General features: G+C 42.4%; 1 protein-coding gene across 1 annotated transcript in view; it reads left to right on the plus strand.

Moving 5' to 3' along the window:
* PPP1R14C (protein phosphatase 1 regulatory inhibitor subunit 14C) overlaps positions 1-16,579 on the plus strand; it is a 105,281-nt gene extending 88,702 nt beyond the window's left edge. The window contains exon 4 of the mRNA XM_055267416.2: positions 14,934-16,579. Coding sequence (XP_055123391.2) covers positions 14,934-15,008 — 75 coding nt within the window. The 3' untranslated portion in view covers positions 15,009-16,579. The remainder of the gene's footprint in view (positions 1-14,933) is intronic.
* Positions 16,580-21,596: the final 5,017 nt, after the last annotated feature.

Genomic DNA, 21,596 nt, shown 5'->3' on the forward strand with positions numbered 1-21,596 from the left:
AAATAAACAACAACAACAAAAACCATAAAAATACTTGTACAAATATATTCATAACAACTTTATTTGCAATGACGAGAACCCCAAACATTGATCAGCAGATGAATGGATAAACAAATAGTGGTCTAGCTATACAGTAGAGTACTACTCAGCAATATAAAGGATCGAGCCAGCCAGGCTTGGTGGCTCACGCTCTAATCCCAGCACTTTGATAGGCCAAGGCAGGCAGATCACTTGAGGTCAGGAGTTTGAAACCAACCTGGCCAACATGGTGAAACCCTGTCTCTACTAAAAATACAAAAATTAGCCAGGCATGGTGGTGCACACCTGTAGTCCCAGCTACCCAGGAGGCTGAGGCAAGAGAATCGCTTGAACCTGGGAGGCAGAGGTTGCAGTGAGCTGAAATTGCGCCACTGAACTCCAACCTGGGCGACAAAGTGAGACTCTGTCTCAAAAAAAAAAAAAAAAAAAAAAAAAAATCAAACTATAGACGAACACAATAGTATCTAGTATTGGTGAATCTCAGAAATATTGAGTGAAAGAAGCCAAGTAAAAAAGAATACATAGGAGGAATGATTTCATTTACATAAAATGCAAACTAATTTATAGTGACAGATAACTGGGTTTGAGACCAGATGAGCTCTAAAGGGGAATAAGACATCTTCGGTGGTGATGGAAATGTTTTTTCTTTATTTTGTTTTAATAGGCAGGATCTCATTTTCTTGTCCATGCTGGAGTACAGGAGCACAATCATAGCTCACTGCAGCCTCAAAATCCTTGGGATCAAATGATCCTCCTGCCTCAGTCTCCTGAGTAGCTAGGACTATAGGTGCACACCACCACATCCAGCCAATGTTTTAAATTTTTTGTAGAGATGAGATCTCGCTTTATTACCCAGGCTGGTCTCGAATTCCTGGCCTCAAGTGATCCTTCTGCCTTAGCCTCCCAAAATGCTGGGATTGCAGGTGTGGGGCACTGCACCCAGCTGACGGAAATGTGCTGCATCCTGATATTCCTGGTGGTTTCCTGGGTATAACCAATTGTCGCCACTCATCAGTGATACACTTGAAATAGATGCAGTTTACTGTTCTTAACTTATTCCTCAATGAAGCTGATAACTTAAAGAGAAAAGGAAAGATAGGGGTCCTTAGCAGTGTCAAGGGACCTGGCTGGGGGCACTGGACGTGCCAATGAGGAGAGCCTTGATGATTCTGGGGGCTGCCTGGGTAGAATTTCAGTGGGCAGAAAAGTCAGCATTCCACGCACTCTATTCTTCCTTTCCTCCTTCCTCTCCTTCTTTCTTCTTTTTTTCCCTGCTTTGCCTCCTTTTTAAATTCTTCTTTTCTAATTTATAAGACAGCTAGAATAGGAGGGAGATACGGAGGGCTCTGGAGATTTTTATCGTCCCCTTGGGAAGAGGCTACGGACAGAACTGGAGGAAAAGGTTAGTCGTACTCAGGGGAGAATTTCCAGTCTAGCTGTGGACACTGACCTTTGCATGTCTTTCGTCCCTCCTCCCATACTGGAAAATGAAAGGATTGTTGTGTTTATCATAAGGCATTTTTGGTCATTTTAGTTTAGCTTGTAATTAGACTACAATTACCTAGCCCGGTTGCTTAATAATAAAGACTACTCACCCCAGGCAGCATGGTGCAAATGGAATTGTGCCCTCCACCCCAGGGTGGTGATCATCCCAGGTCCCTTTGGCCTTTATATTAACCTACGGTTTGAATCTTGGTCTGACCATTGAGCTGCTGTGTGACCCCAGACAAACCTCTAAACCCTTGTGAACCTGGTTTATAATACTTGTAATGATCAAATGAGACAGTATGTGAAAATAAACAGAGTGGCTGTCACATGAAAGGTGCCCGGTAACTATGTTCTGTATCTGAATCCCTGACAGATACTCAGTACCTGTGAGAGCACTGTACTGTGCCAAGCAAACTAGAAATGCACACACATTGGAAAGAATAGTCTCAGGTGAGTGAATGCATTAAAAAGGTCCATGCGGTGCATTCTCAGATTCCAAAATAGTGCCCAGGACTGAGATGAGAGGTGGGGGCCCAGGAGTTTACTGAAGAGAGGACCTTTTCATTATTTTCGGTGGGAGGGTAAAACTTCACCTGCAGTGTGACAGCGGCCACATCCAAAGACTCAGAGGAGCCAGCATGAGGAGGAGGAGCTGAAAGCGGAGGGAGGTGGTTGGTGCCACTGTGTGTGTGTGTGTGTGTGTGTGTGTGTGTGTGTGTGTGTGTGTGTGTGTTTAGCCAGGAGGGAGCTGTTGGGAAATGCCACTTAAGGAATGTTTTCAAGTGCAATTCAAGCACTTCCTGATGTGAAGAATAAATACGATCTCCTTTGTAGTCCCTTGAGAGGGGAAGTCGCACAGTCTGGGTGGCTCTGGAGTGGCTGATTTTGGTCCTGGGCTGTTGCTCAGGCTGTGGGGAGGAGCAGTCCCAGGCAGGAATCTGAGGAAGGAGCTACAGGGACTGTGGCCCTTGGCCAGGTGGGACGGAGAGCCTACTGTGGATTTTCTCAGCGGTTAGAACCTCTGTTGTCTAAGCTGGGAAAACTGACCATCACTGGAGGAGAAACTGGCGGAACACTGACAGCTTCCTCAGAAGAAACACATGTGTGCTGCGCTCAGCCTGACGTCCATGCCCCAGCCTGAGCACCCATGGTCTCACTTGGTGTCACACAACATACTTCTCCTCTGTCTTCAATGTCAAACCTTTCCCATGGCGAAAATGGGCAGGGGTGGGGCAGGGGGGATATAAGCTACATTTTTCTTCGTGTGGTCAGAGTAGCATATTCTTTTCTTTGTTGTTTGAAACGGAGTCTTGCTCTGTTGTCCAGGCTGGAGTGCAATGATGTGATCTCAGCTCACTGCAACCTCCACCTCCTGGGTTCAAGTGATTCTCCTGCTTCAGCCTCCTGAGTAGCTGGGAGTACAGGCATGTGCCACCACGCCCTGCTAATTTTGTGTTTTTAGTAGAGACAGGGTTTCACCATATTGGTCATGCTGGTCTTGAACTCCCAACCTCAGGTGATCTGCCTGCCTCGGCCTCCCAAAGTGCTGGGATTACAGGCGTGAGCCACCATGCCTGGCCCAGAGTAGCATATTCTTGATTTGAATTTGTAGACTGGAAAGTTCAGTGTAGTCTGATGATGATGATGATGACAGTATCAAGCACTTGTACAGCACTTACTACTCTCTAAGCACTTTTCCAAACATGTAACATACAGTAATTCATCTCATCATTTTAATCCTTACAGCATGCTTGAGGTGAGGTCTTATTGTCATTGCTCCTATTTATAGGTGAGGAAAACTGAGGCATGGAGAAAATGATTCATTTCTAAGTGGTGCAGAAGGATCTGAACCCAAGTCATCTGACTCTAGAGTCCCTCTCGTAGGCATGTGGCTACACTGCTTCTTACTGTGTGTGTGTATATTGGGTGACTCCTTCCTGGCAGGAACAAACCCATTAGGTTTTTTTAGGCATCTGTTTCAAAGGGTCCTCCTTTATTTGTAAGCCAAACCTTTTTCTTCTGTTTCTCTCCTTCTTGCATCATTATACGATCCATAGTCCTCAGGACACAGGGCCCCAGCCTCATCACAAGCAGTACATGCGACACTTTGTCCACCTGCCGTTCTGTCCCTGCCCGGGGCTGAGCACAACAGCCCACAGAGAATGCTTCTGCTGAGAGGTAAATTCTAAGGTGTGGACCCAGGATCTCTTAGGTAGTATTTTGAGACGTATTTGGAAAAAAGCTACCGATGCAGTGTAGAAAATAGATACTGCTTGTCTTGAAAGCTAGGTCAAGGCAAATGTTTGTTTGTCTGTTAAAAATTATGGCAGTTAGCTGAAATTGTATTTCAACTGCTAGGAAACTAGGATGGCCAGATCTTAGAAACTGGTGGAGAGGCAGTCAGCTAATAAAAATTTCCCTGGAAGGAGTGATGGGGGAAGGAGAGGAGAGGGAGGGAGGAAGGAAGGGGAGGGAGCTGGCCCTTCCAGGGCAGTCATTTCCGGATTCTGTGGCTTTTAAATGAACACAGAGGTCTTTCGAGGCCTCTCAGAGCTCTGGCTGCCTTCTGCAGTCTTTGGCTGTGAGAGGCAGTGTGGGAGGAGCCTGAAGTGGCCTGACAGGGGCTGTCCTTTGCCCGCAGGGCACCCGTGCACCCCCAGCTGCAGCTCATGCCATATGTTGGCAGGGCCTGTGTTTCTGTGTCTTCTTTCCCAGCTGGCCTGGGAGCTCCTGGAAGGCAGGGCCTCTGCCACCTTCTGCTCTGCGTCTCAGCACTTGAGTAGAGTCTGGCATACACTCTACTTAGATTAGAGCATGGGCTCAGTACATATTTATCAAATTCAGTTGGCATCAAGAAGCCTGGATTCAAATATTTGCTTTGTGATCTTAGGCAATACTTGTAATGAACTAGAATATCAGTATTTTTGATCTGTAAAACCTCTACTACATTGGATTAAATATGGGAACATGTAAAGAGGCCACACAGAGGAGGCCTTCAATCAGGGTTTCCTTCTTTTTTTTGGCAGTCGAGCGTAAGCAGTGTCAGATCCCCATACAGAAACCACATCCACCAGGGAGTTCCTCATTGATCCCCACCCATCCTTTCAGCCAGGGACTGAAACTTCAAAAAAGAATGGATTCCCTTTTTAGAATGTTGCAAAAGATCATGTCCTTTATGGTTAAAGAATTGCCTTAAATAACATATCATTTTCACTTGAATATCCTGCAACAGGGGAACACTTGTGTTCATCCTTTCTTTCAGCATGTTCAATGTATGTACAAGTTACGTGGAAGGAGGTTGTATAAAGGTAATGGTGAAACATCAGCTTGGAGACAGCCTGGTTTTTAATAAAATGCACACAGAACTTTTATGAAGACAGACATATTCTGGGACAGAAAGCAATTTTCAAATTTAAAAAGATTCGAGCCATACAAAGTGTGTTCTTTGATTACAGTGGAATTACATTAGATATAAGTAACAGAAAGATTATCTGGAAGATCTCCAAATCCTTAGAAGCTAAATGACACATTTCTAACCCACAGTCCAAAGAAGAAATTAAAAGGGAAATTAGAAGCTATTTTAAACTGAACGAAAATAAAAGCCCATCATATCAAAATGTGTGAGATGCCACTAAAGCAATCCTTAGTGCTGCTGGGGGTGGGGGAACATAGAGCAGTAAGTGTTTGCATCAGGAAAGGTCTCAAAGCAATGGCCTGAGCTTCCACCTTAGGAACCAGGAAAAGGAGAGCAAATTAAACCCAAAGCAAGGTGGAGAAAGGAAATAATAAAGATAAAAGCAGAAATCAGTGAAATAGAAAACAGAAAAACACGCTGGGCACAGTGTAATTACACGCTTGTAATCCCAGTACTTTGGGAGGCCAAGGCGGGTGGATCACTTGGGGTCAGGAGTTTAAGACCAGCCTGGCCAACGTGGTGAAACCCCGTCTCTACCAAAAATATAAAAGATTAGCTGAGTGTGGTGGTGCATGCCTGTAATCCCAGCTACTCGGGAGGCTGAGGCAGGAGAATCACTTGAACCTGGGAGGTGGAGGTTGCAGTGAACCGAGATTGTGCCACTGCACTCCAGCCTGGGTGACAGAGTGAGACTCCATCTCAAAAAAAGAAGATAAAAAAAAGAAAACCAATAAAGAAAATCAGTGAAACAAAAGCCGACACTTTGAAAAGGTCAATACAATTGATAAACTTGTAGCCATAATGATAAATGGAACTAAGGAAAGGAGACACATTACTAATATTAGGAATGAGAGAGCTGACATCACTACAGATTCTATAAATATTGTGAACAAGCTTGTGCCAGTAAATCCAACAACTTAGTTGAAATAGGCCTGATATTGTTACCAGTGGAGAGTGTCCAGGTTCTTGGCGTTTTGAACAAAGAATTGGACAAAACACACAAAGCAATGAAAGAATGAAGCAATGAAAGCACAGATTTTCTGAAATGAGGGTACACCCCACGGAGTGGGAGTGGGCTGGAGCAAGTGGCTCAAGAGTGCTGGTTACAGAAACCTCTAGAGGTTTCCCATTGGTTACTTGGTTAGACCCTATGTAAATGAAGTAGTGGCCTGCGACCAGTCTGATTGGTTGCAGAAGGTGACCAATCAGAGGCTGAAGTGAATTTTCAACGTTACACCCTTGTGCGGATGAAGACTAGGCCTGTGACCAGTCTGATTGGTTGCGGGAGAGGACCTATCAGAGGTACCTTCCATTTTCATCTGCAATGCAGAAAGTGGGAGGGTTGGAAAGAGAACAGCCTCTGATCCTTTTGTTACCTGAGTGTGGAAAGTTAGGGTTTTCCTTTTGATTCACTTCTAGTCAGTCTGTGCAAATCAGCCTTAGGTTCCCTGCCTCCAGACCCTGTTCTCCTGCCTCAACATTGTAGTATAATAAGAAATACATATTTGCTCTCTGCTCCAGGTCCTTGGCACAGAACTCCTAAAACTCTTACAATTTCCTGAGCAATCAGTTGCTGTGTACATCTTTTGTTCTAATATTTCATCATTGACCTCAGTTCTTGACCCAGATCTCCTAATCTGTTGGAATTTCCTGGGTGATAGGAGTGTCTTTTGTTCTAATGAGGAACCTCTTGATGGGTGCCTGAGTGGGTGCTGGTCACCAGAAAGACCAAGCCACAGTTAGAAACTTGGAACTTTCAGCCCTACCCCCATCCTCCAAAAAGAGGAAGGGGGCTGGAGATGGAGTTAATAATTGATCATGCTTATGTGGTAAAGCCCACATAAAAATCCCTGAAGAACTGTGGGGTTCAGAGAGCTTCTGGGTTGCTGAGCATATGTATGTGCCGGGAGAGGGGCACAGAGAGGGCATGAGAGCTCCATGCTCCTTCCCCCAAGCCCTGACCTGTGTGTCTCTTCACCTGCTGTTCATCTGTATCCTTTATCACATCATTTATTCATGTAATAAGTAAATATAAGTGTTTCCCTGAGTTCTGAGAGTTGCTCTAGCAAATTATTGTACCCACAGAGAGGGTCATGAGAACAATTCATAGCTGGTCAGCCAGAAGTATAGGTGACAACCTGGGACCTAGAACTGGCATCTGAAGCTGGAGTCAGGCTTGTGGGCCTGATACTTTAACCCGTGGCATCTAACTCTAACTCCAACTCCAGGTAAATAGTGTCAGAATCAGCCAGGCACAGTGGCTCACGCCTGTAATCTCAGCATTTTGGGAGGCCGAGGCGGGCGGATCACTTGAGGCCAGGAGTTCGAGACCAGCCTAGCCAACATGGCAAAACCCCATCTCTACTAGAAATATACAAATTAGCTGGGCATGGTGGCACATGCTTGTAATCCCAGCTACTTGGGAAGCTGAGGCACAAGAATCACTTGAACCCGGGAGGTGGAGGTTGCAATGAGCCGGGATCATGCCATTGCATTCCAGCCTGGGTGACAGAGTGAGACTCTTGTCTCAAAAGAAAAAAAAAAGTGTCAGAATTGAATTGAATTGTAGGACACTCTGTTGATGTCTTCTGGAGGATTACTTGATGTGTGGGGAAACCCCCCACCCATATTTTGGTGACATAAAGTATTCTGTGTTGAGTGTGGGAGTAGGAAAGAGAGTTTTGTTTTTGCTGTCTCATACAGGAAAATTTCTTAATAGGTACAACCTTTCAAAACCTCCCCTCAAACACACAACCCAACAAAACAAAACAAAACAAAACAAAACAAAACAACAACAACAACAAAAAACCCTCTAGGCCCAGATGGCTTCAGTGGGGAATTTTACCAGACATCTAAGAAAGAAATCCTACCAACCCTACATAAACTCTTCCAGAAACTTGAAAAGGAAGGAATACTTCCCAACTCATGCTATGAAGCTGGCAATACTCTGATACTAAAGATAAAGATATTACAAGAAAAGAAATGTACAGACAAGTATTTTACATGAACATGGATGTGAAAATTCTGTCAAATTGAATTCAACAATATGTAAAAAAGCCATCATGATCAAGTGGGGTTTATCCCAGGAAGGCAAGATTAGTTTAACATTTGAAAATCAATGTAATTCACCACATAAAAAAACTAGGAGGGGGAAAAACCCCTCTAATCATGTCAGTAATGGAAAAGCATTAGACAAAACCCAGCCTCTATTGCTGATACAAACACTCAGCACACTAGAAATAGAAGGGAACCTCCTTAGCTTGATAAAGAATATCTGCAAAAAACCTACAGGTAACATACTTACTGGTGAACAACTGAATGCTCCCCGCTAAGATCAGTAACATGGTCAGGGTATTCACTCTCACCACTTTTATTCAACACAGTATTGCAGCTTTTAGCCAGTACAGTTAGGCCAAAAAGAAATACAAGGCTTCTAAATAGGAAGAAGTAAAGTTGTTTTCATTCATAGACAACATGACTGTATAGAAAATTCAGTAGAATCTACAAAAAATCTCCTAGAACTAATATGAGTTCAGCAAGCTTGCAGGATACAAGATAAATATATGAAAATCTATTGTATTTCTCTATACCAGCAACAATTGGAAATAAAAATGTACTATTTACAATAACATCAACAATATTAGATAGGAATATATCTGACAAAAGATGAACAATATTTGTACACTGAAAATTATAAACCATTGCTGAGATAAGTTAGTTCTTAACTGAGAGTAGAGATAAATCATGTTCATGGGTGAGAGGATTCATTAGTGTTGAGATGTCAGTTCTCCCCAAATTGATCTAAGATTTAAGGCAATCTCAGTCAAAACCCCAACAGGGAAATTTACAAGCTGATTCTAAAATTCCTTTTTTTTTTTGAGATGGAGTCTCACTCTGTCACCCAGGCCGGAGTACAATGGCACACTCTTGGCTCACTGCAACCTCTGCCTCCCGGGTTCAAGCAATTCTCCTGCCTCAGCTTCCTGAGAAGCTGGGATTACAGGCACCTGCTACCATGCCTGGCAAATTTTTGTATTTTTTTAGTAGAGACAGGGTTTCACCATGTTGTCCAGGCGGGTCTTGAACTCCTGACCTCAGGTGATTGAACCACCTCGGCCTCCCAAAGTGTTGGGATTACAGGCATGAGCCACCGCACCCAGCCCTAAAGGTCTTAAGGAAATTTAAAGGACCTAGAATAGCCAAAACAATTTTGAGAAAGATCAACAAAGTTGGCAGACTAACATTACCTGATTTCAGGATTTACTATAAATAAATTTGTACTTTTCAAGACAATATGGTATGGGTATAAACATAGACAAATAAATAGATCAGTAATTCAGCCATTCAACTCAGAGATATTTACACAAAAGAAATGGAAGCATATTCCATACAAAGATTTGTACATGAATGTTTTAAACAACTTTGTTTATAATAGCCCCAAACTGGAAACAACCCGCATTTCTACCAACAGGTGGATAGATAAATTGTGGTACCTCTTTATGATGGATGCTACTCAGCAACAAAAAAGGAATGAACTATTAATCCATGCAGCAATGTAGCTGAATCTCCAAATAATAGTGCAGAGTGAAAGAAGCCACACTAAAAATTATGGTGTTATGATTCTATTTATGTAAAACTCTCGAGAAGGAAAACTAATCTGGAGAGACAGAAAACAGGTCAGTTTTTTTCCTGGGAATGGGAGGAGGGGGATTGCACAGAAGCATGAAGAAGAAACTTCTGGAGGTGTTGAATGTATCCATGATGTTAGATCATGCAGATAGTATGCCTGTGGTGGTTGTCTGCCTTAAATATGTTCAGCTTATGGATGGCATTTCAATTATGCCTTAATAAAGCTGTTAAAAAAAAAAAAAACAACTCACTGGGAACCTTGTAGCTTCTTCCCCAGCCATTCTACTCAAATCTCTCTCATCTAAGACTCACTGGCCCTTTCTTGCCCAAATATTTATATTTGTCTCTGTCCTTGATTTACTTAACTTCTCATTGCACTTGACTTAGGTGAGCACCTCTTTCTGCTAGAAACACTTTTCCTTCTTGGCTTCTGAACAGCACATTCTCTTGGTTTTTTTCCCTAGCTCTTGTGGCTCCAAACCTCATTTGTTAGAGGGCCTTTGACCCTATCTTACTCTCTATTTATACTCTACTCAACTCCAAGGTTATCCCACCTAGTCCTGCAATTTAAAGCAGCAGCATCTGTACATCCCAACAGAATTTTCTGGGATAATAGAAAGAGTCCCTATTCGCATTGTCCACATGGCAGCCACTAGCCATCTGTGGCTATGGAGTACTTGAAATGTGGCTAGCGTGACTAACAAATAAATTTCAAATTTTATTTATTTTATTTAATTTCAATTTAAATAGCCACATATGGTTAGTGGCTACCATATTGAATAGTCCAGGTCTAGATCACTGTATGTTTACAAACTGTGGGTGGGAACACATTTGCTGGTCTTGACTTTTATTTTTTCAGAATAAAATAAGTTCTGTTTTTCACAAAATATTTGTTTCAGGCTGGTATCTCCAGGGCTCACACATAGTTGTTTCTTTCATTTGGTTTTGTATGTAAGTTGAAAGGCACTGATCTAGATGCCGATGATGTCCATGTTAATGTTTTCAACCATGAGCTGAGGCCCAAAGTCATATTTGTCATCCTGACATCTCATCACAAATCTGTAAGCCTGCTGTTTTTCCCTACAGTTTTCCCACATCTCAGCAAATGGCACTATCTTTTCCTCCAGTTGATGCGGAACGGTGACCTTAATTTTCTGCTTTCCTGTGCCCCCTCCCCGCCACACCCTACTCCCATACTCAGTCTAGCAGCAAGGTCTGTTGGCTCTGCCTCCTCAATGGGTCCCAGGTCTACCCACTTGTTTCCATCTGGGTTTCTATCAACATACTCTAAGCCCCTGGCATCTCTTGCCTGGAGTACTGCCGTAGCTTTAAACTGGTCTGTGATTCACTGTTATCTTTGTAAGACCCACAGTGGCCAAAGGAATCTTCCAAAGCCATAAATCAGATGCTGCTGCTGCCCTACTCCAGAGCCTCCAAGAGCTTTCCACTGTGATGCTCTGTTGTCACCTTACTGTGCTTATGAGGCCCTGGTGACTGGGCCCAGCCCTCCGCCACAGTTACCCTGGCCATTCTGTGCCAGGGACTTCCACTTCCTTGCTTATTTATCTTCAGGGCTCTGCACGTGTGCTGTGACCTAGGCCCCCCAGATCTTCCCAAGATGGCCCCTCTCTGTTAATTCGTCTTAACTCAGAGGTGATTTCCTCAAAGGAGCAGCACTTCTCTGACTAAATCAGTGTCTGTAACCCAAGTCGGAGTGATAGTATTTTAGGAGTAAATGAGATACATTGTTACTGAAATAGAGTGCTTTTCAGTAATAGGAGCCAAGAGCCATCAAAGTATTCTTGACTAGAGATCCTTGAATTTTCTCTGCAAATCATCTGTAATCAACAAAATCCTTCTGTGCAAGTGATACTGCCAAGTTTCTGTATGGAGAATAAATATTGGTCTTGCTATTTTTTAACTTACTCGACTGAGCACCCCATTATGCAAATTTAATGAACAGTTTAAAATATGCATATTATGCACAATAGTGTATTAAGATATAGATGTATAAATTATGTTAATATAAAATTTAAAATGAGTATTTCATTAATATGAATATATCATATGCACAAGGCAAATAGCATTTAAACTTTTTAATCTCTGAGATTTATGTACATCATGGTTAGCTTTGTGAGAAAGTTCGAATTTGATTTAGGTTACCAAATTTGATTTTAATTATCCAAATTTAAATTTGATTGTCCTGAAGAGAAAGGGTCTGTAGGGTCAATTATTCCTTATGTAATTTTAGTCTTTAGTCCTTACTTTTGAAAATGTGTTATTAAAATAGTGCAGAAAAATTACCAGTTATTAACAAAATATAGGGTTTGTGATTTTTGACCTTTGCTTTAAAGAAAAAAAACAAGCTTACATTCAATACTGAAACTTTTTGTAGTAGTCATATGCATAACAGATTCCAAAAACAACAAAATTGAAACTGTATGTGCAGAATACTATGTATTGGTTAAACTACATAACACAGGAGGCAATAGGAAATGCATTTACATTTGCAAAATGAAAATTGAATATAAATAGGAAAATGTGGCATGATTTTATCCTAGAAAATTATTTAAATCAGAATAGTGTTCAGAAAATTAAAATAAGGCCTCCATTTTACTTCACTTGTATTTCATTCTGTACAAGTTCAGAAATGGTGGTGATTAAAATATTTAAGTCACTTTACAGTCTTCTGGGATAGCTCTCCAAAGGGAATAATCCAAGCTACAGACAAAGATTTATGCACAAAGACATTAGTTATGGCATTGTTTATAATTTTGAAAAGGCAGGAGCCATCCAAATATCCAGTGGTGGGGGGAATTAAGCAGATTATATAACATCCTTACAAAAAGATTATATAACCACTAACATTAATTTTTAGGAAGATTGTTTAATGTGGGAAAAAGCATCTGACATAATGCTAAGTGAAGAAAAAGGGTCTATTTATATGGTATGGTCTTAATTAGGTGAAAACAATATCCATAGAAGAAAATACATTAATAGTAGTTAATTCTGAGGACTGCATTGTTGCTGGTTGTATTTTCCAGGTTTTCTAGAAAAAACACATACTACTTTTATAATAGGGAAAAGATTATTCATAAAAGAAATTTTGGTGCTAATAAAATATTAAATATTTAGGGTTACTGTGCTTTAGAGCCAGAGAGTAGTGCAGGGTTCATTTAGTCTAGGAGCTCATGAGTGAGGGTTCTAATTGATAAGGGAGATTGAGAGCTGTTTTTCAGATGGCTCCATGGACAGCAAAGTTTCTTGGTGTTTTTGCTCTCAGATAGTCCCTGATGTGCTCAGTTCTGTCGCTTACTATCTGTCACTTGTTGATCAGAAAGTCTGACTGGCTGTTAGCTTTGTATTTGACAAATATAAAACAGGAATACCAGGTAGTTGTTACCTAATAAATATGACTTATTTGGCGGCCCAACATTTTAAAACAGGAGGCAACAATGACAGATTCCTGATTGTGTAAAGTGGGAACCATTCTGGATCATTTTTCAATCTTTAGGTTCTGATCAATTTACAGGTCATGAAATCCTTTTAGTGAGTCTTCCCTAGCATTACTTTGTAAATGAAATTAGAGTAGAATAGAAATACCAGAGTGCATGGCATGTAGTAAGTATCCTGTAAGTTTTAATTTCAGATGTGTGTTTGTAGGTACTGGATTGTAACATAAAGTGTGTTTTTGTTTTGTTTTGTTTTGTTTATCTATAGTTTGCTGTCAAAAAAGTCCAAAGACTCTTAGTGTGATCTACACCAGTGGTGTGCAGTATTCTCCAGTGATAAGTAGCATTAGTGTCACCTGGGAGCTTGTCAGAAATGCACCTTATTGGGACCCACCCAGATCTACTGAATCACAAACACTGGTGGTGGGTCCCAGCACTGTGTGGTCCTTTAATGAGTCCCTGTCTTAGTCCATTTTCTGTTGCTATAAGAGAATATCACAGGCTGGGTATTTTATTAGAATAGAGGTTTATTTAGCTCACTGTTCTGGAGGCTGGGAAGTCCAAGAGCATGGCACTGGCATCTGGAGAGGGCCTTTTTGCTGCGTCATGTCATGGTGGAGATTATCACATGGTGAAAGGACAAGTGTGTGCCAGCTCAGGACTCTCTTCTTCTTATAAAGTCACCAGTCCCAACTTGGGGGCCCTACTCGGATGACCTTATCTAATCCAAACTACCTCCCAGAGGCCCTACCTCCAAATGCCATCAACATATTAATTTGAGGATTAAGTTTCCAATACATGAAATTTGGAGGACACATTCAAACCATAGCAGTCCTCCTGGTGATTCTGATGCACACTCAAATTTGAGGCACACTAGTCCAGCCTTGCCATTCTTGGTGAGGTTCAAGGACTAATACTGGTGTTATCTGTGAGCTAGTTGGAAATGCAGAATCTCAGACCTGAACCTGGACAGGCTCACTCAGAGTCTATGAGATCACCAGGTAATTTATTTGCATGGTAATGTTAAATAGCTCTGATCTCAACACAAATGCCTCAGGGGCCAAGTAGGTCATGTCAGTAGTGAAAGTAGCCTGGTTTCCCCCCTAAAGAAAGTAGAACATTCCTCAGGGATCTAGAACTAGAAATACCATTTGACCCAGCCATCCCATTACTGGGTATATACCCAAAGGACTATAAATCATGCTGCTGTAAAGACACATGCACACGTATGTTTATTGCGGCACTATTCACAATAGCAAAGAGTTGGAACCAACCCAAATGTCCAACAACGATAGACTGGATTAAGAAAATGTGGCACATATACACCATGGAATACTATGCAGCCACAAAAAATGATGAGTTCATGTCCTTTGTAGGGACATGGATGAAACTGGAAAACATCATTCTCAGTAAACTATCCCAAGGACAAAAAAACAAACACCACATGTTCTCACTCATAGGTGGGAATTGAACAATGAGAACTCATGGACACAGGAAGGGGAACATCACACTCTGGGGACTGCTGTGGGGTGGGGGGAGCGGGGAGGGACAGCATTAGGAGATATACCTAATGCTAAATGACGAGTTAATGGGTGCAGCAAAACAACATGGCACATGGATACATATGTAACAAACCTGCACGTTGTGCACATGTACCCTAAAACCTAAAGTATAATAATAAAAAAATAAAAAAAAAGAGAAAGTAGAACAATAAGAAGGCATTGTGGTGTGAAGTTTTAGTATTCTTGATTTGTTTAAAAAAATCCTGTATTACACCAGTGGGGGTTAACACATTCAACCAAATTCATCAACTAAGGTTAACTGCAGTTGACATTAATTACTTTAAGCAGATTTTTAAACACATAATTTTAATAGTGACCCTCATATTAACTTCTTCTGATCTCTTTTAGGAATTTATCAAAGAGCTGCTTTCTCGGATAAGAGGCATGAGGAAACTGAGCCCTCCGCAGAAGAAGAGTGTATGATTCTGGCACAGGGTGAAACTCTCCCAGAGACGAAGAAAGGTCCTGGGATTTGTACTTCATGAAGACTTTTGTGAAAGAATAGGTGTCCTTATGAGCAACGTTTTTTTTTTTTTTTCTTTTTTTGGTGTGAAGGTGGGGGGCTCTATTAGACATTTATTCAAGAGTATTCCTTTTTTGGTTTTAAAGGTTTTGTTAATGTAATATTTTAATAGCAAAGATATCATGACTCTAGCCACAGCCTAACCAAGGATTATCAAAGGAGGTGGACACTCAAGGAAGGGCCGCGCCAGGCTGCGTTTTCTGCAAGGACTCAGATGTTCAGTACCTTATGATACGGGGAAGATAGTTTTCTTACAAGTAGTTTGGTAATATTTTTTTCTTAAGTTGTATATTTGACTCAGCTGTCAAATTTCTCATACTTGTATATATCTACACACAACTAAGTTAAAATGTTGATGTGAGTTTTATTTCACACGGATGGAATAAACTTGTGGTCGTCCTTTAACTGGAGGTCCCAGCACATGTGTTTTCAAGAGGCCACTAGGCATTCTTCATTGAGTGCTGCTGACTTCAACACTCACTTTACGCACCAAAGTGAAAGAATTCAGTGTATCCGTTATTTTAATGCGCTACACTACAGAAATGTTAAGTTGGTCAAGGGCTTAATTTATGGAATTTCTATTATTTCATTGGTTGGGATGCTTTGCCAGGTCATGTGCTTATTGTCTCATTTGTAGTCTTTTAAAGTTGTATGAACCCTTACTTTGAAGAACTAACTTGATTTCTAGAGAAATATCTACACTATCTGAGCGGCATTTTGCATTGGAAAAAGGAAGCACTGTGTAGCAATGAATTGTCTGCGTTCCACCGAGTACTGTGTATTATTCTCTCTCCAGGAAAGCAGATCAAAAGAAAGTTAGCAGATTGAGTGTCTTCTTCCTTAGAAATAGGTTCTGGTAGCTTCTGTGCCTGGGTAGCATCAGACCAGTGGGAGTAAACCGAGTGTTAAGTGTCAGGGTGAGAAAGCCTCACATTCTCTCTAGACAGTTGCTCTAGGAGCTGATGTTGCTGGTTTGCAAGTGTGGAGATTGCATTTCTGGCTTCCCTCAATGGCTTGTGTTGAGGACTCTGGGTGCTCCTGGCCCTAATTGTGCACCCTGATCCCCGTGCTTGGAGCTAGGCCTGGTGGCGTGCTCTAGCCCTCTCAGTTACCAGCTCTTTGGAGAAGGATCAAAATTCAGATGGGATGTGGGATGGGTAATAGGTGAGAGTAGAAACTCTTCCTTCCCTCCAGGAGGCCCCTGCTGCCTCCCACAGAAACCCACCTACCGTAGGATGTCTCCAGGTGGCCTTGTCCAAGGATGGGGGTCAGGCATTTTATATCAAGGGTGCTCTGAACATATTTTATTTTTTAAAAAAACTATGTTTGTGAATTTTGCGTATACTGGCAAGCTTTTGAAAATGTATTTAATTTTGTATTGTTTACCAATGATTTATTTACAAGATATTTACTCAAATAAATGGAGCTGCTTACAAGCCTGTTGACATGTGTGGCTTGCACAACACGTTAACCTGATGGTTTTGCTTTGTCAGTTTCTCTGCAGAGGTGAGGACCAAGCACCTCACCTCATTTCATTTCATTTTCAAGGTATTTCTAGGCATGTAATCCTGGCTCTCTCCTCAGGCATCTTCACATCAGGTGAAAGCGAAGGAGCTAGGCCACATTCTTGGGCTGAAAAAGAAGACGAGCTCTGTGTGCTCAGCCTGGCACTCTCCTAGGCCATGCTCCTTTCATTTAATTAAAACTCCCCTTTGCCATCTGACAAGAACCCTCAAAAACATTTCAAATTAGTAAACGATTCCACTTATTGTTAGAATGCCTTGCACCATGGAAGTCAGAAAAATACAGAATGGGCAGGATTTCTGTTAGGCTTAATTGACCAGCCCATGTGATGGTCTCAGATGAAGTAAGAATTGACTTTTCCTCCAAAGGCCTCTGCTCCCACCACACACCCCCTCCCCACCTTCCCTCCTGCCCTGATTCTCGTGAGTGCTCCAGCCAGAAGTTTGGGCCTCTTTCTTGACTCCCCAGTATGCTCCCAGTCACCCAGCTTGTCCTCTGTGAATACTTCTCAAATCTATCCTGTGTCTAACTTTCCTGGATGGCTGCCACCACCTTGGAATCAGATTCTCCATGTCCAGGCTTGTCTCCCTCTGATCCATCCTCCACCCAGTTGCCAGAATAGTCTGACAACTCCACCCCCTGCTTGAAACCCAAACCCTCTGCATGCCTTATGAGAAATGTTGTCTCTGCCTCTCCCACCTCGTCTTTTGGCCTTGTACTCGTGCCCAGTTCTGCCAAATTCCTTGGAGTTTCTGGCGTGTTCTATGTGTTTTCTTCTCTGCTGCTTTGTAAAATCTGTTGCCTTGGCCCGGAACACCCCCTCTGCCAACAGGCTCTATCCAGAGAGCTGGGTTAGATCCCCTCCTAGGTGTATTCCCCCTCAGCTCCAGCCTATACCCCATTGTAGACGCATCCACAGTATCATTATTGTCTGTCCATTTGTTGGTGTCTTCTGTTAGAATCTAGGATCCTTGAGGCTGGGATCTGGACTTCACCAAGCATCTGGTCCTAGGCTGGGCCCATCAAAGAGATTGTGTGTTTGCCAATTGAATGAAAATGACAACAGATTCAAGAAAACTCCACTGTTTTCTTCCAAGCTAGAGTTGTGGTTCTTAGATCTGAGTGTACATTTGAATCACCTGGGAAGCTTTAAAAACAATGGAAGCCTGGGCCTCAGTCAATTCTGACCAGTTAAATCAGTGTCTCCAGGACAAGAGCTGGGGTGTTTGTTTTCAAGCTCTCCAGCTTGTGCATCACTGGGCCATTGGGTCACTCTTGTGCCGTTGGATGGCCAGATGCATTAGCTTGACCTCAGCTCTCCATGTTTATGCTATTACAGCAGGTGGCAGCTGTGACATTAGCACATTCGCTATTTCTCATACAGAGTCTTCTCACTAGGGCAATGGCTCCAAATTATCCAACTTCTAGTGCCGTGCTCACTTGAACATTGGGAAATCTCAATGTAAACTTCATGGAGTGGCTTCCATTTATAACGATCATAATAAAAGCACTGTGCTGAGTGCATGCTTCACCTCATTTAATCCTGACCTTAACCTTATGAGGCAGGTGGCATTATTCTCATTTTACAGATAAGAAAATAAACTCAGGCTTAGCAGCTTACTTAAGTCCACACAGCTACAACACTGAGATTCAAACCCAAACCTATTTGACTCCAAAGTCCCATAACCATTAGGCTTTCTTGCCACTCTTAGGGAGTTACTCTTAGTCCCACTCACAAGAGTGAACCCCAGAAGCCACATTTAAAGTGAGCCAGGTCCCTGAGCTGGCAGGGTGGCTGTGGAGGCTTTGTGGATGGAGGAGGTCCCAGCCACCTGTGGGGCTCTTCCTCACTCCTGGGAACTGAGGGGCTCCCTGCTCCCTGTCTGCAGTGCAGCCAGGCCCTGTGATGCTGGCCCTCCTTATCCAGAGTCCTCTTGCCTTTTCCCCATAACATAAAGCTCCTGGACTTGGGCTTAGCAGCTGAGCAAGGAGTATCCAGACATCAGTTTCCTGAGAAAGAGCAGCTCAGGACAAGGCGATTTTCAATTCCTGAAACACAGGAATTAAACAGGTTTTTACTTATTTATCACTGACATAGTTTGGATATTTGTCCTCTCCAAATCCCATTTTGAAATTTGATCTCTGGTGTTGGAGGTGAGAGGTGTTTGGGTCATGGGGGCAGATCCCTCATGAATGGCTTGGTGCCATTCTCCTGGGATTGAGTGAGTACTTACTCTTAGTTCCCTCTAGATCTGGTTGTTAAAAAGAGCAGGCACCTCCTCCCCTCTCTGTCTTACTTCCTCTCTTGCCGTGTAACAAGCTGGCTCTCCTTCTGCCGTGGTTGGAAACTTCTGAGGTCCTCACCAAAAGCAGATGCTGGCGCCATGCTTCCTATACAGACTGCAGAACCACAAGCCAAATAAACCTCTTTTCTATGTAAATTACCTGCCCTCAAGTACTTCTTTATAGTAACACAAACAGCCTAAGACAATCAACTAAAGTCTCCATAAAAGATTGTGTGCTGTGCAAAATCAGCTTTTGGAAACCTAAGCTGTTTTTGACATGACTGCTGTTTAGCAAGAGAGTGGCAGGCCCACAGCTACTGGACACATCCCCATCCCTACTCTCCCACCCCATTTTTGCCTCTAAGTGAGAGGTTCTGGGGCCTCCCTCTGCTTCCTGGGAACCTTCCCTGGAATCTAGCCACTTTGAGAGTGAGCCTGTCTAGTCGTCAGTCATATCTGTCCCTCTATGGCCCCTATCTACTTCCTTTGACTCTTGTCTTTGGGTGCTCAGAGTCAAGGACTCAGCACCCCTCAATGCTGCTGCATAGCCTAAGAGAGAAGTGCTGTGGGTGGCAGGGACCCTTGTCTGTTGTCTAAGAAAACAAAACTCATATCGGGTGGTTGGAACTTTCTGAAAGCCATTTTCAAATTGGACACAAGCATACCACTATTTTCCCCTACTGGTTTCTCTTTGCTTGAATTGATTTTAACCAAAATAGTCCTGGAGAATTATTTCTCAGAACTAGTCTCATTTCTTTGAGGGCTTGGGGTACAACCCACTGCGTGTTTGTAATTTGCCTGTGAAAAATGGAGTGGCTTCTCAGTCTTCTATGAGTGAGAAAGAACAGTGCAAGCTTCATGGGGTTCCCACCCAACCCCACTCAGAAACAAATGCTGGAAATGCTTCACCAATAGCCTTCTTGTGCGGCCATGAAGGCCAGCCAGTTCTCTCTTGTTGACTGGCACATCTTGCCTGGGGATGGATTGTTCTTTTAAGACTGGATTGTTCTCTACCTCCCGTGACTCTCTGGGTGTTCCCATCACAACACATTAGCAGACATTTCAATAAGGTACTAATACTAGAACAGCTACAAACGAAGTCCTTGAGAAACCTGCTTTTCTGTTGTTTTATTGAGTCAATTGGATAAATAAGGGCAGATTAGTGTCTGGTGTGTGTTTCCTTCACACTCAGTCTCCTTGGTGGGGTGTAAATGAAACTAGCGGGGTGGCCTTCTTTGGGCTCACCTTGTTCCAGTGGATTCTAGGAGGTAATTAGTTCCAGCAAGCACAGGGGGTAAAGAAGAGTGCATTCTAAACTTAGGCGCTGTATAGACTTAGTCGTAATTCAGTGTTCAAGTTGTTAGGAGACATTTCTACATGGGTCTCATGTTTCTGCATGTCTTGTGAGTAGAGACTGCCTTTGTTCCAGACCCTCTTTCCAAGAATGTTTATATGTATAGCAAACAACCTTAGAAATTAGAGATAGTGTCTCCATGCAGAGCAAAGCTGTCTATTATAAAAGATTTGGGTTCCCTAAGTGTCAAGCCCCTTTCCTGGGATGCGACCCACTGCATGCGCAGGTGTCATCTGTCCTTCTTTGCAACACCCTAGGAGAAGTGGGGCTTGAGAAGTGCCACTACTCTAGCCACTGCTGTTGCTATAACTGTCCTTCCTCTCTAACTCAGGAGTGTAGCGTCTTCTACCAGCATCTATGAAACTGACAGGCTAATTTGTTAGCTTACAGTAGTGTAAAACCTTAGACTCTACACAAGTCTTGACAATGGTCAGTTGTCTTGGTCTCTTTTCATAGGACTTGAATCATTTTTGTCATTAATAGACATTTTCTTATATTTAGACTCTGATTGATTAATCATTTTCAAATGCATAGGGTCGGAAGTTTCCTTTAAAGAGATTTCATGCCTGGAAGTGGTTGTTCTGTGGAAGGAATTTAATTTCACAAAAGCCACCTTTTCCTTTCCTCCTTGTTAGCAACGTGAAGCGAATGTTGCCTCGGGTGAAAAGGCTCATGAAAGAGAGATGGACAGATGGACTGTCCTGGGAGTTTACAGCAAAGTACCCCGTAGACTGAGGCAGAGAAGACAAGCAAAGATTCTTGCCTCGAATCTTTCTGTTTAAAATATGTATCTACATAATATGAGTGGTGCATCATCACTGGCTATTTTGAAGTTCCCCAGTTAATCTCTAGAAGCAGTTTTGTAAACTTATTTGCAGTATCACAGCCCGCCCAGTGGTTACCAAAAATAGAAATTGAAGTCGGAATATCTGAGGCTACCAGATTGATTCTATTCAAGTTGCTAAATGATTCACATAAAGTGTAACCCAACACACCCTCCGGGTCACAAGACGCTTGAGGGTGAATGATTTACTATTTGGTTTTCTGTTGTTAGTAGCACAAAATTACTCCTTTGGTGTTGATTAGATTTTTAAAAGGGAACATTTCTAACTCAGACCTCCTTTCTGATAGCTCATGGATAAGGGACAAATAAGCTTATTTGTCTTTTCTTAAATATCTTTCTACAGCACTTAGGATAGCACCTTGCTCTTTTTGGCTATAATCTCAACATGGGGAATCAATATGTGTAATCTATAGTGTTTCATCCTCACAGAATACCCCAGAGCCATAGAGAATCACCTCTTTCTGTAATTGGTGATGAGAGA

The sequence above is a fragment of the Symphalangus syndactylus genome, chromosome 2 (genome assembly GCF_028878055.3).
Source record: "Symphalangus syndactylus isolate Jambi chromosome 2, NHGRI_mSymSyn1-v2.1_pri, whole genome shotgun sequence".
Classification (NCBI taxonomy): Eukaryota; Metazoa; Chordata; class Mammalia; order Primates; family Hylobatidae; genus Symphalangus; species Symphalangus syndactylus.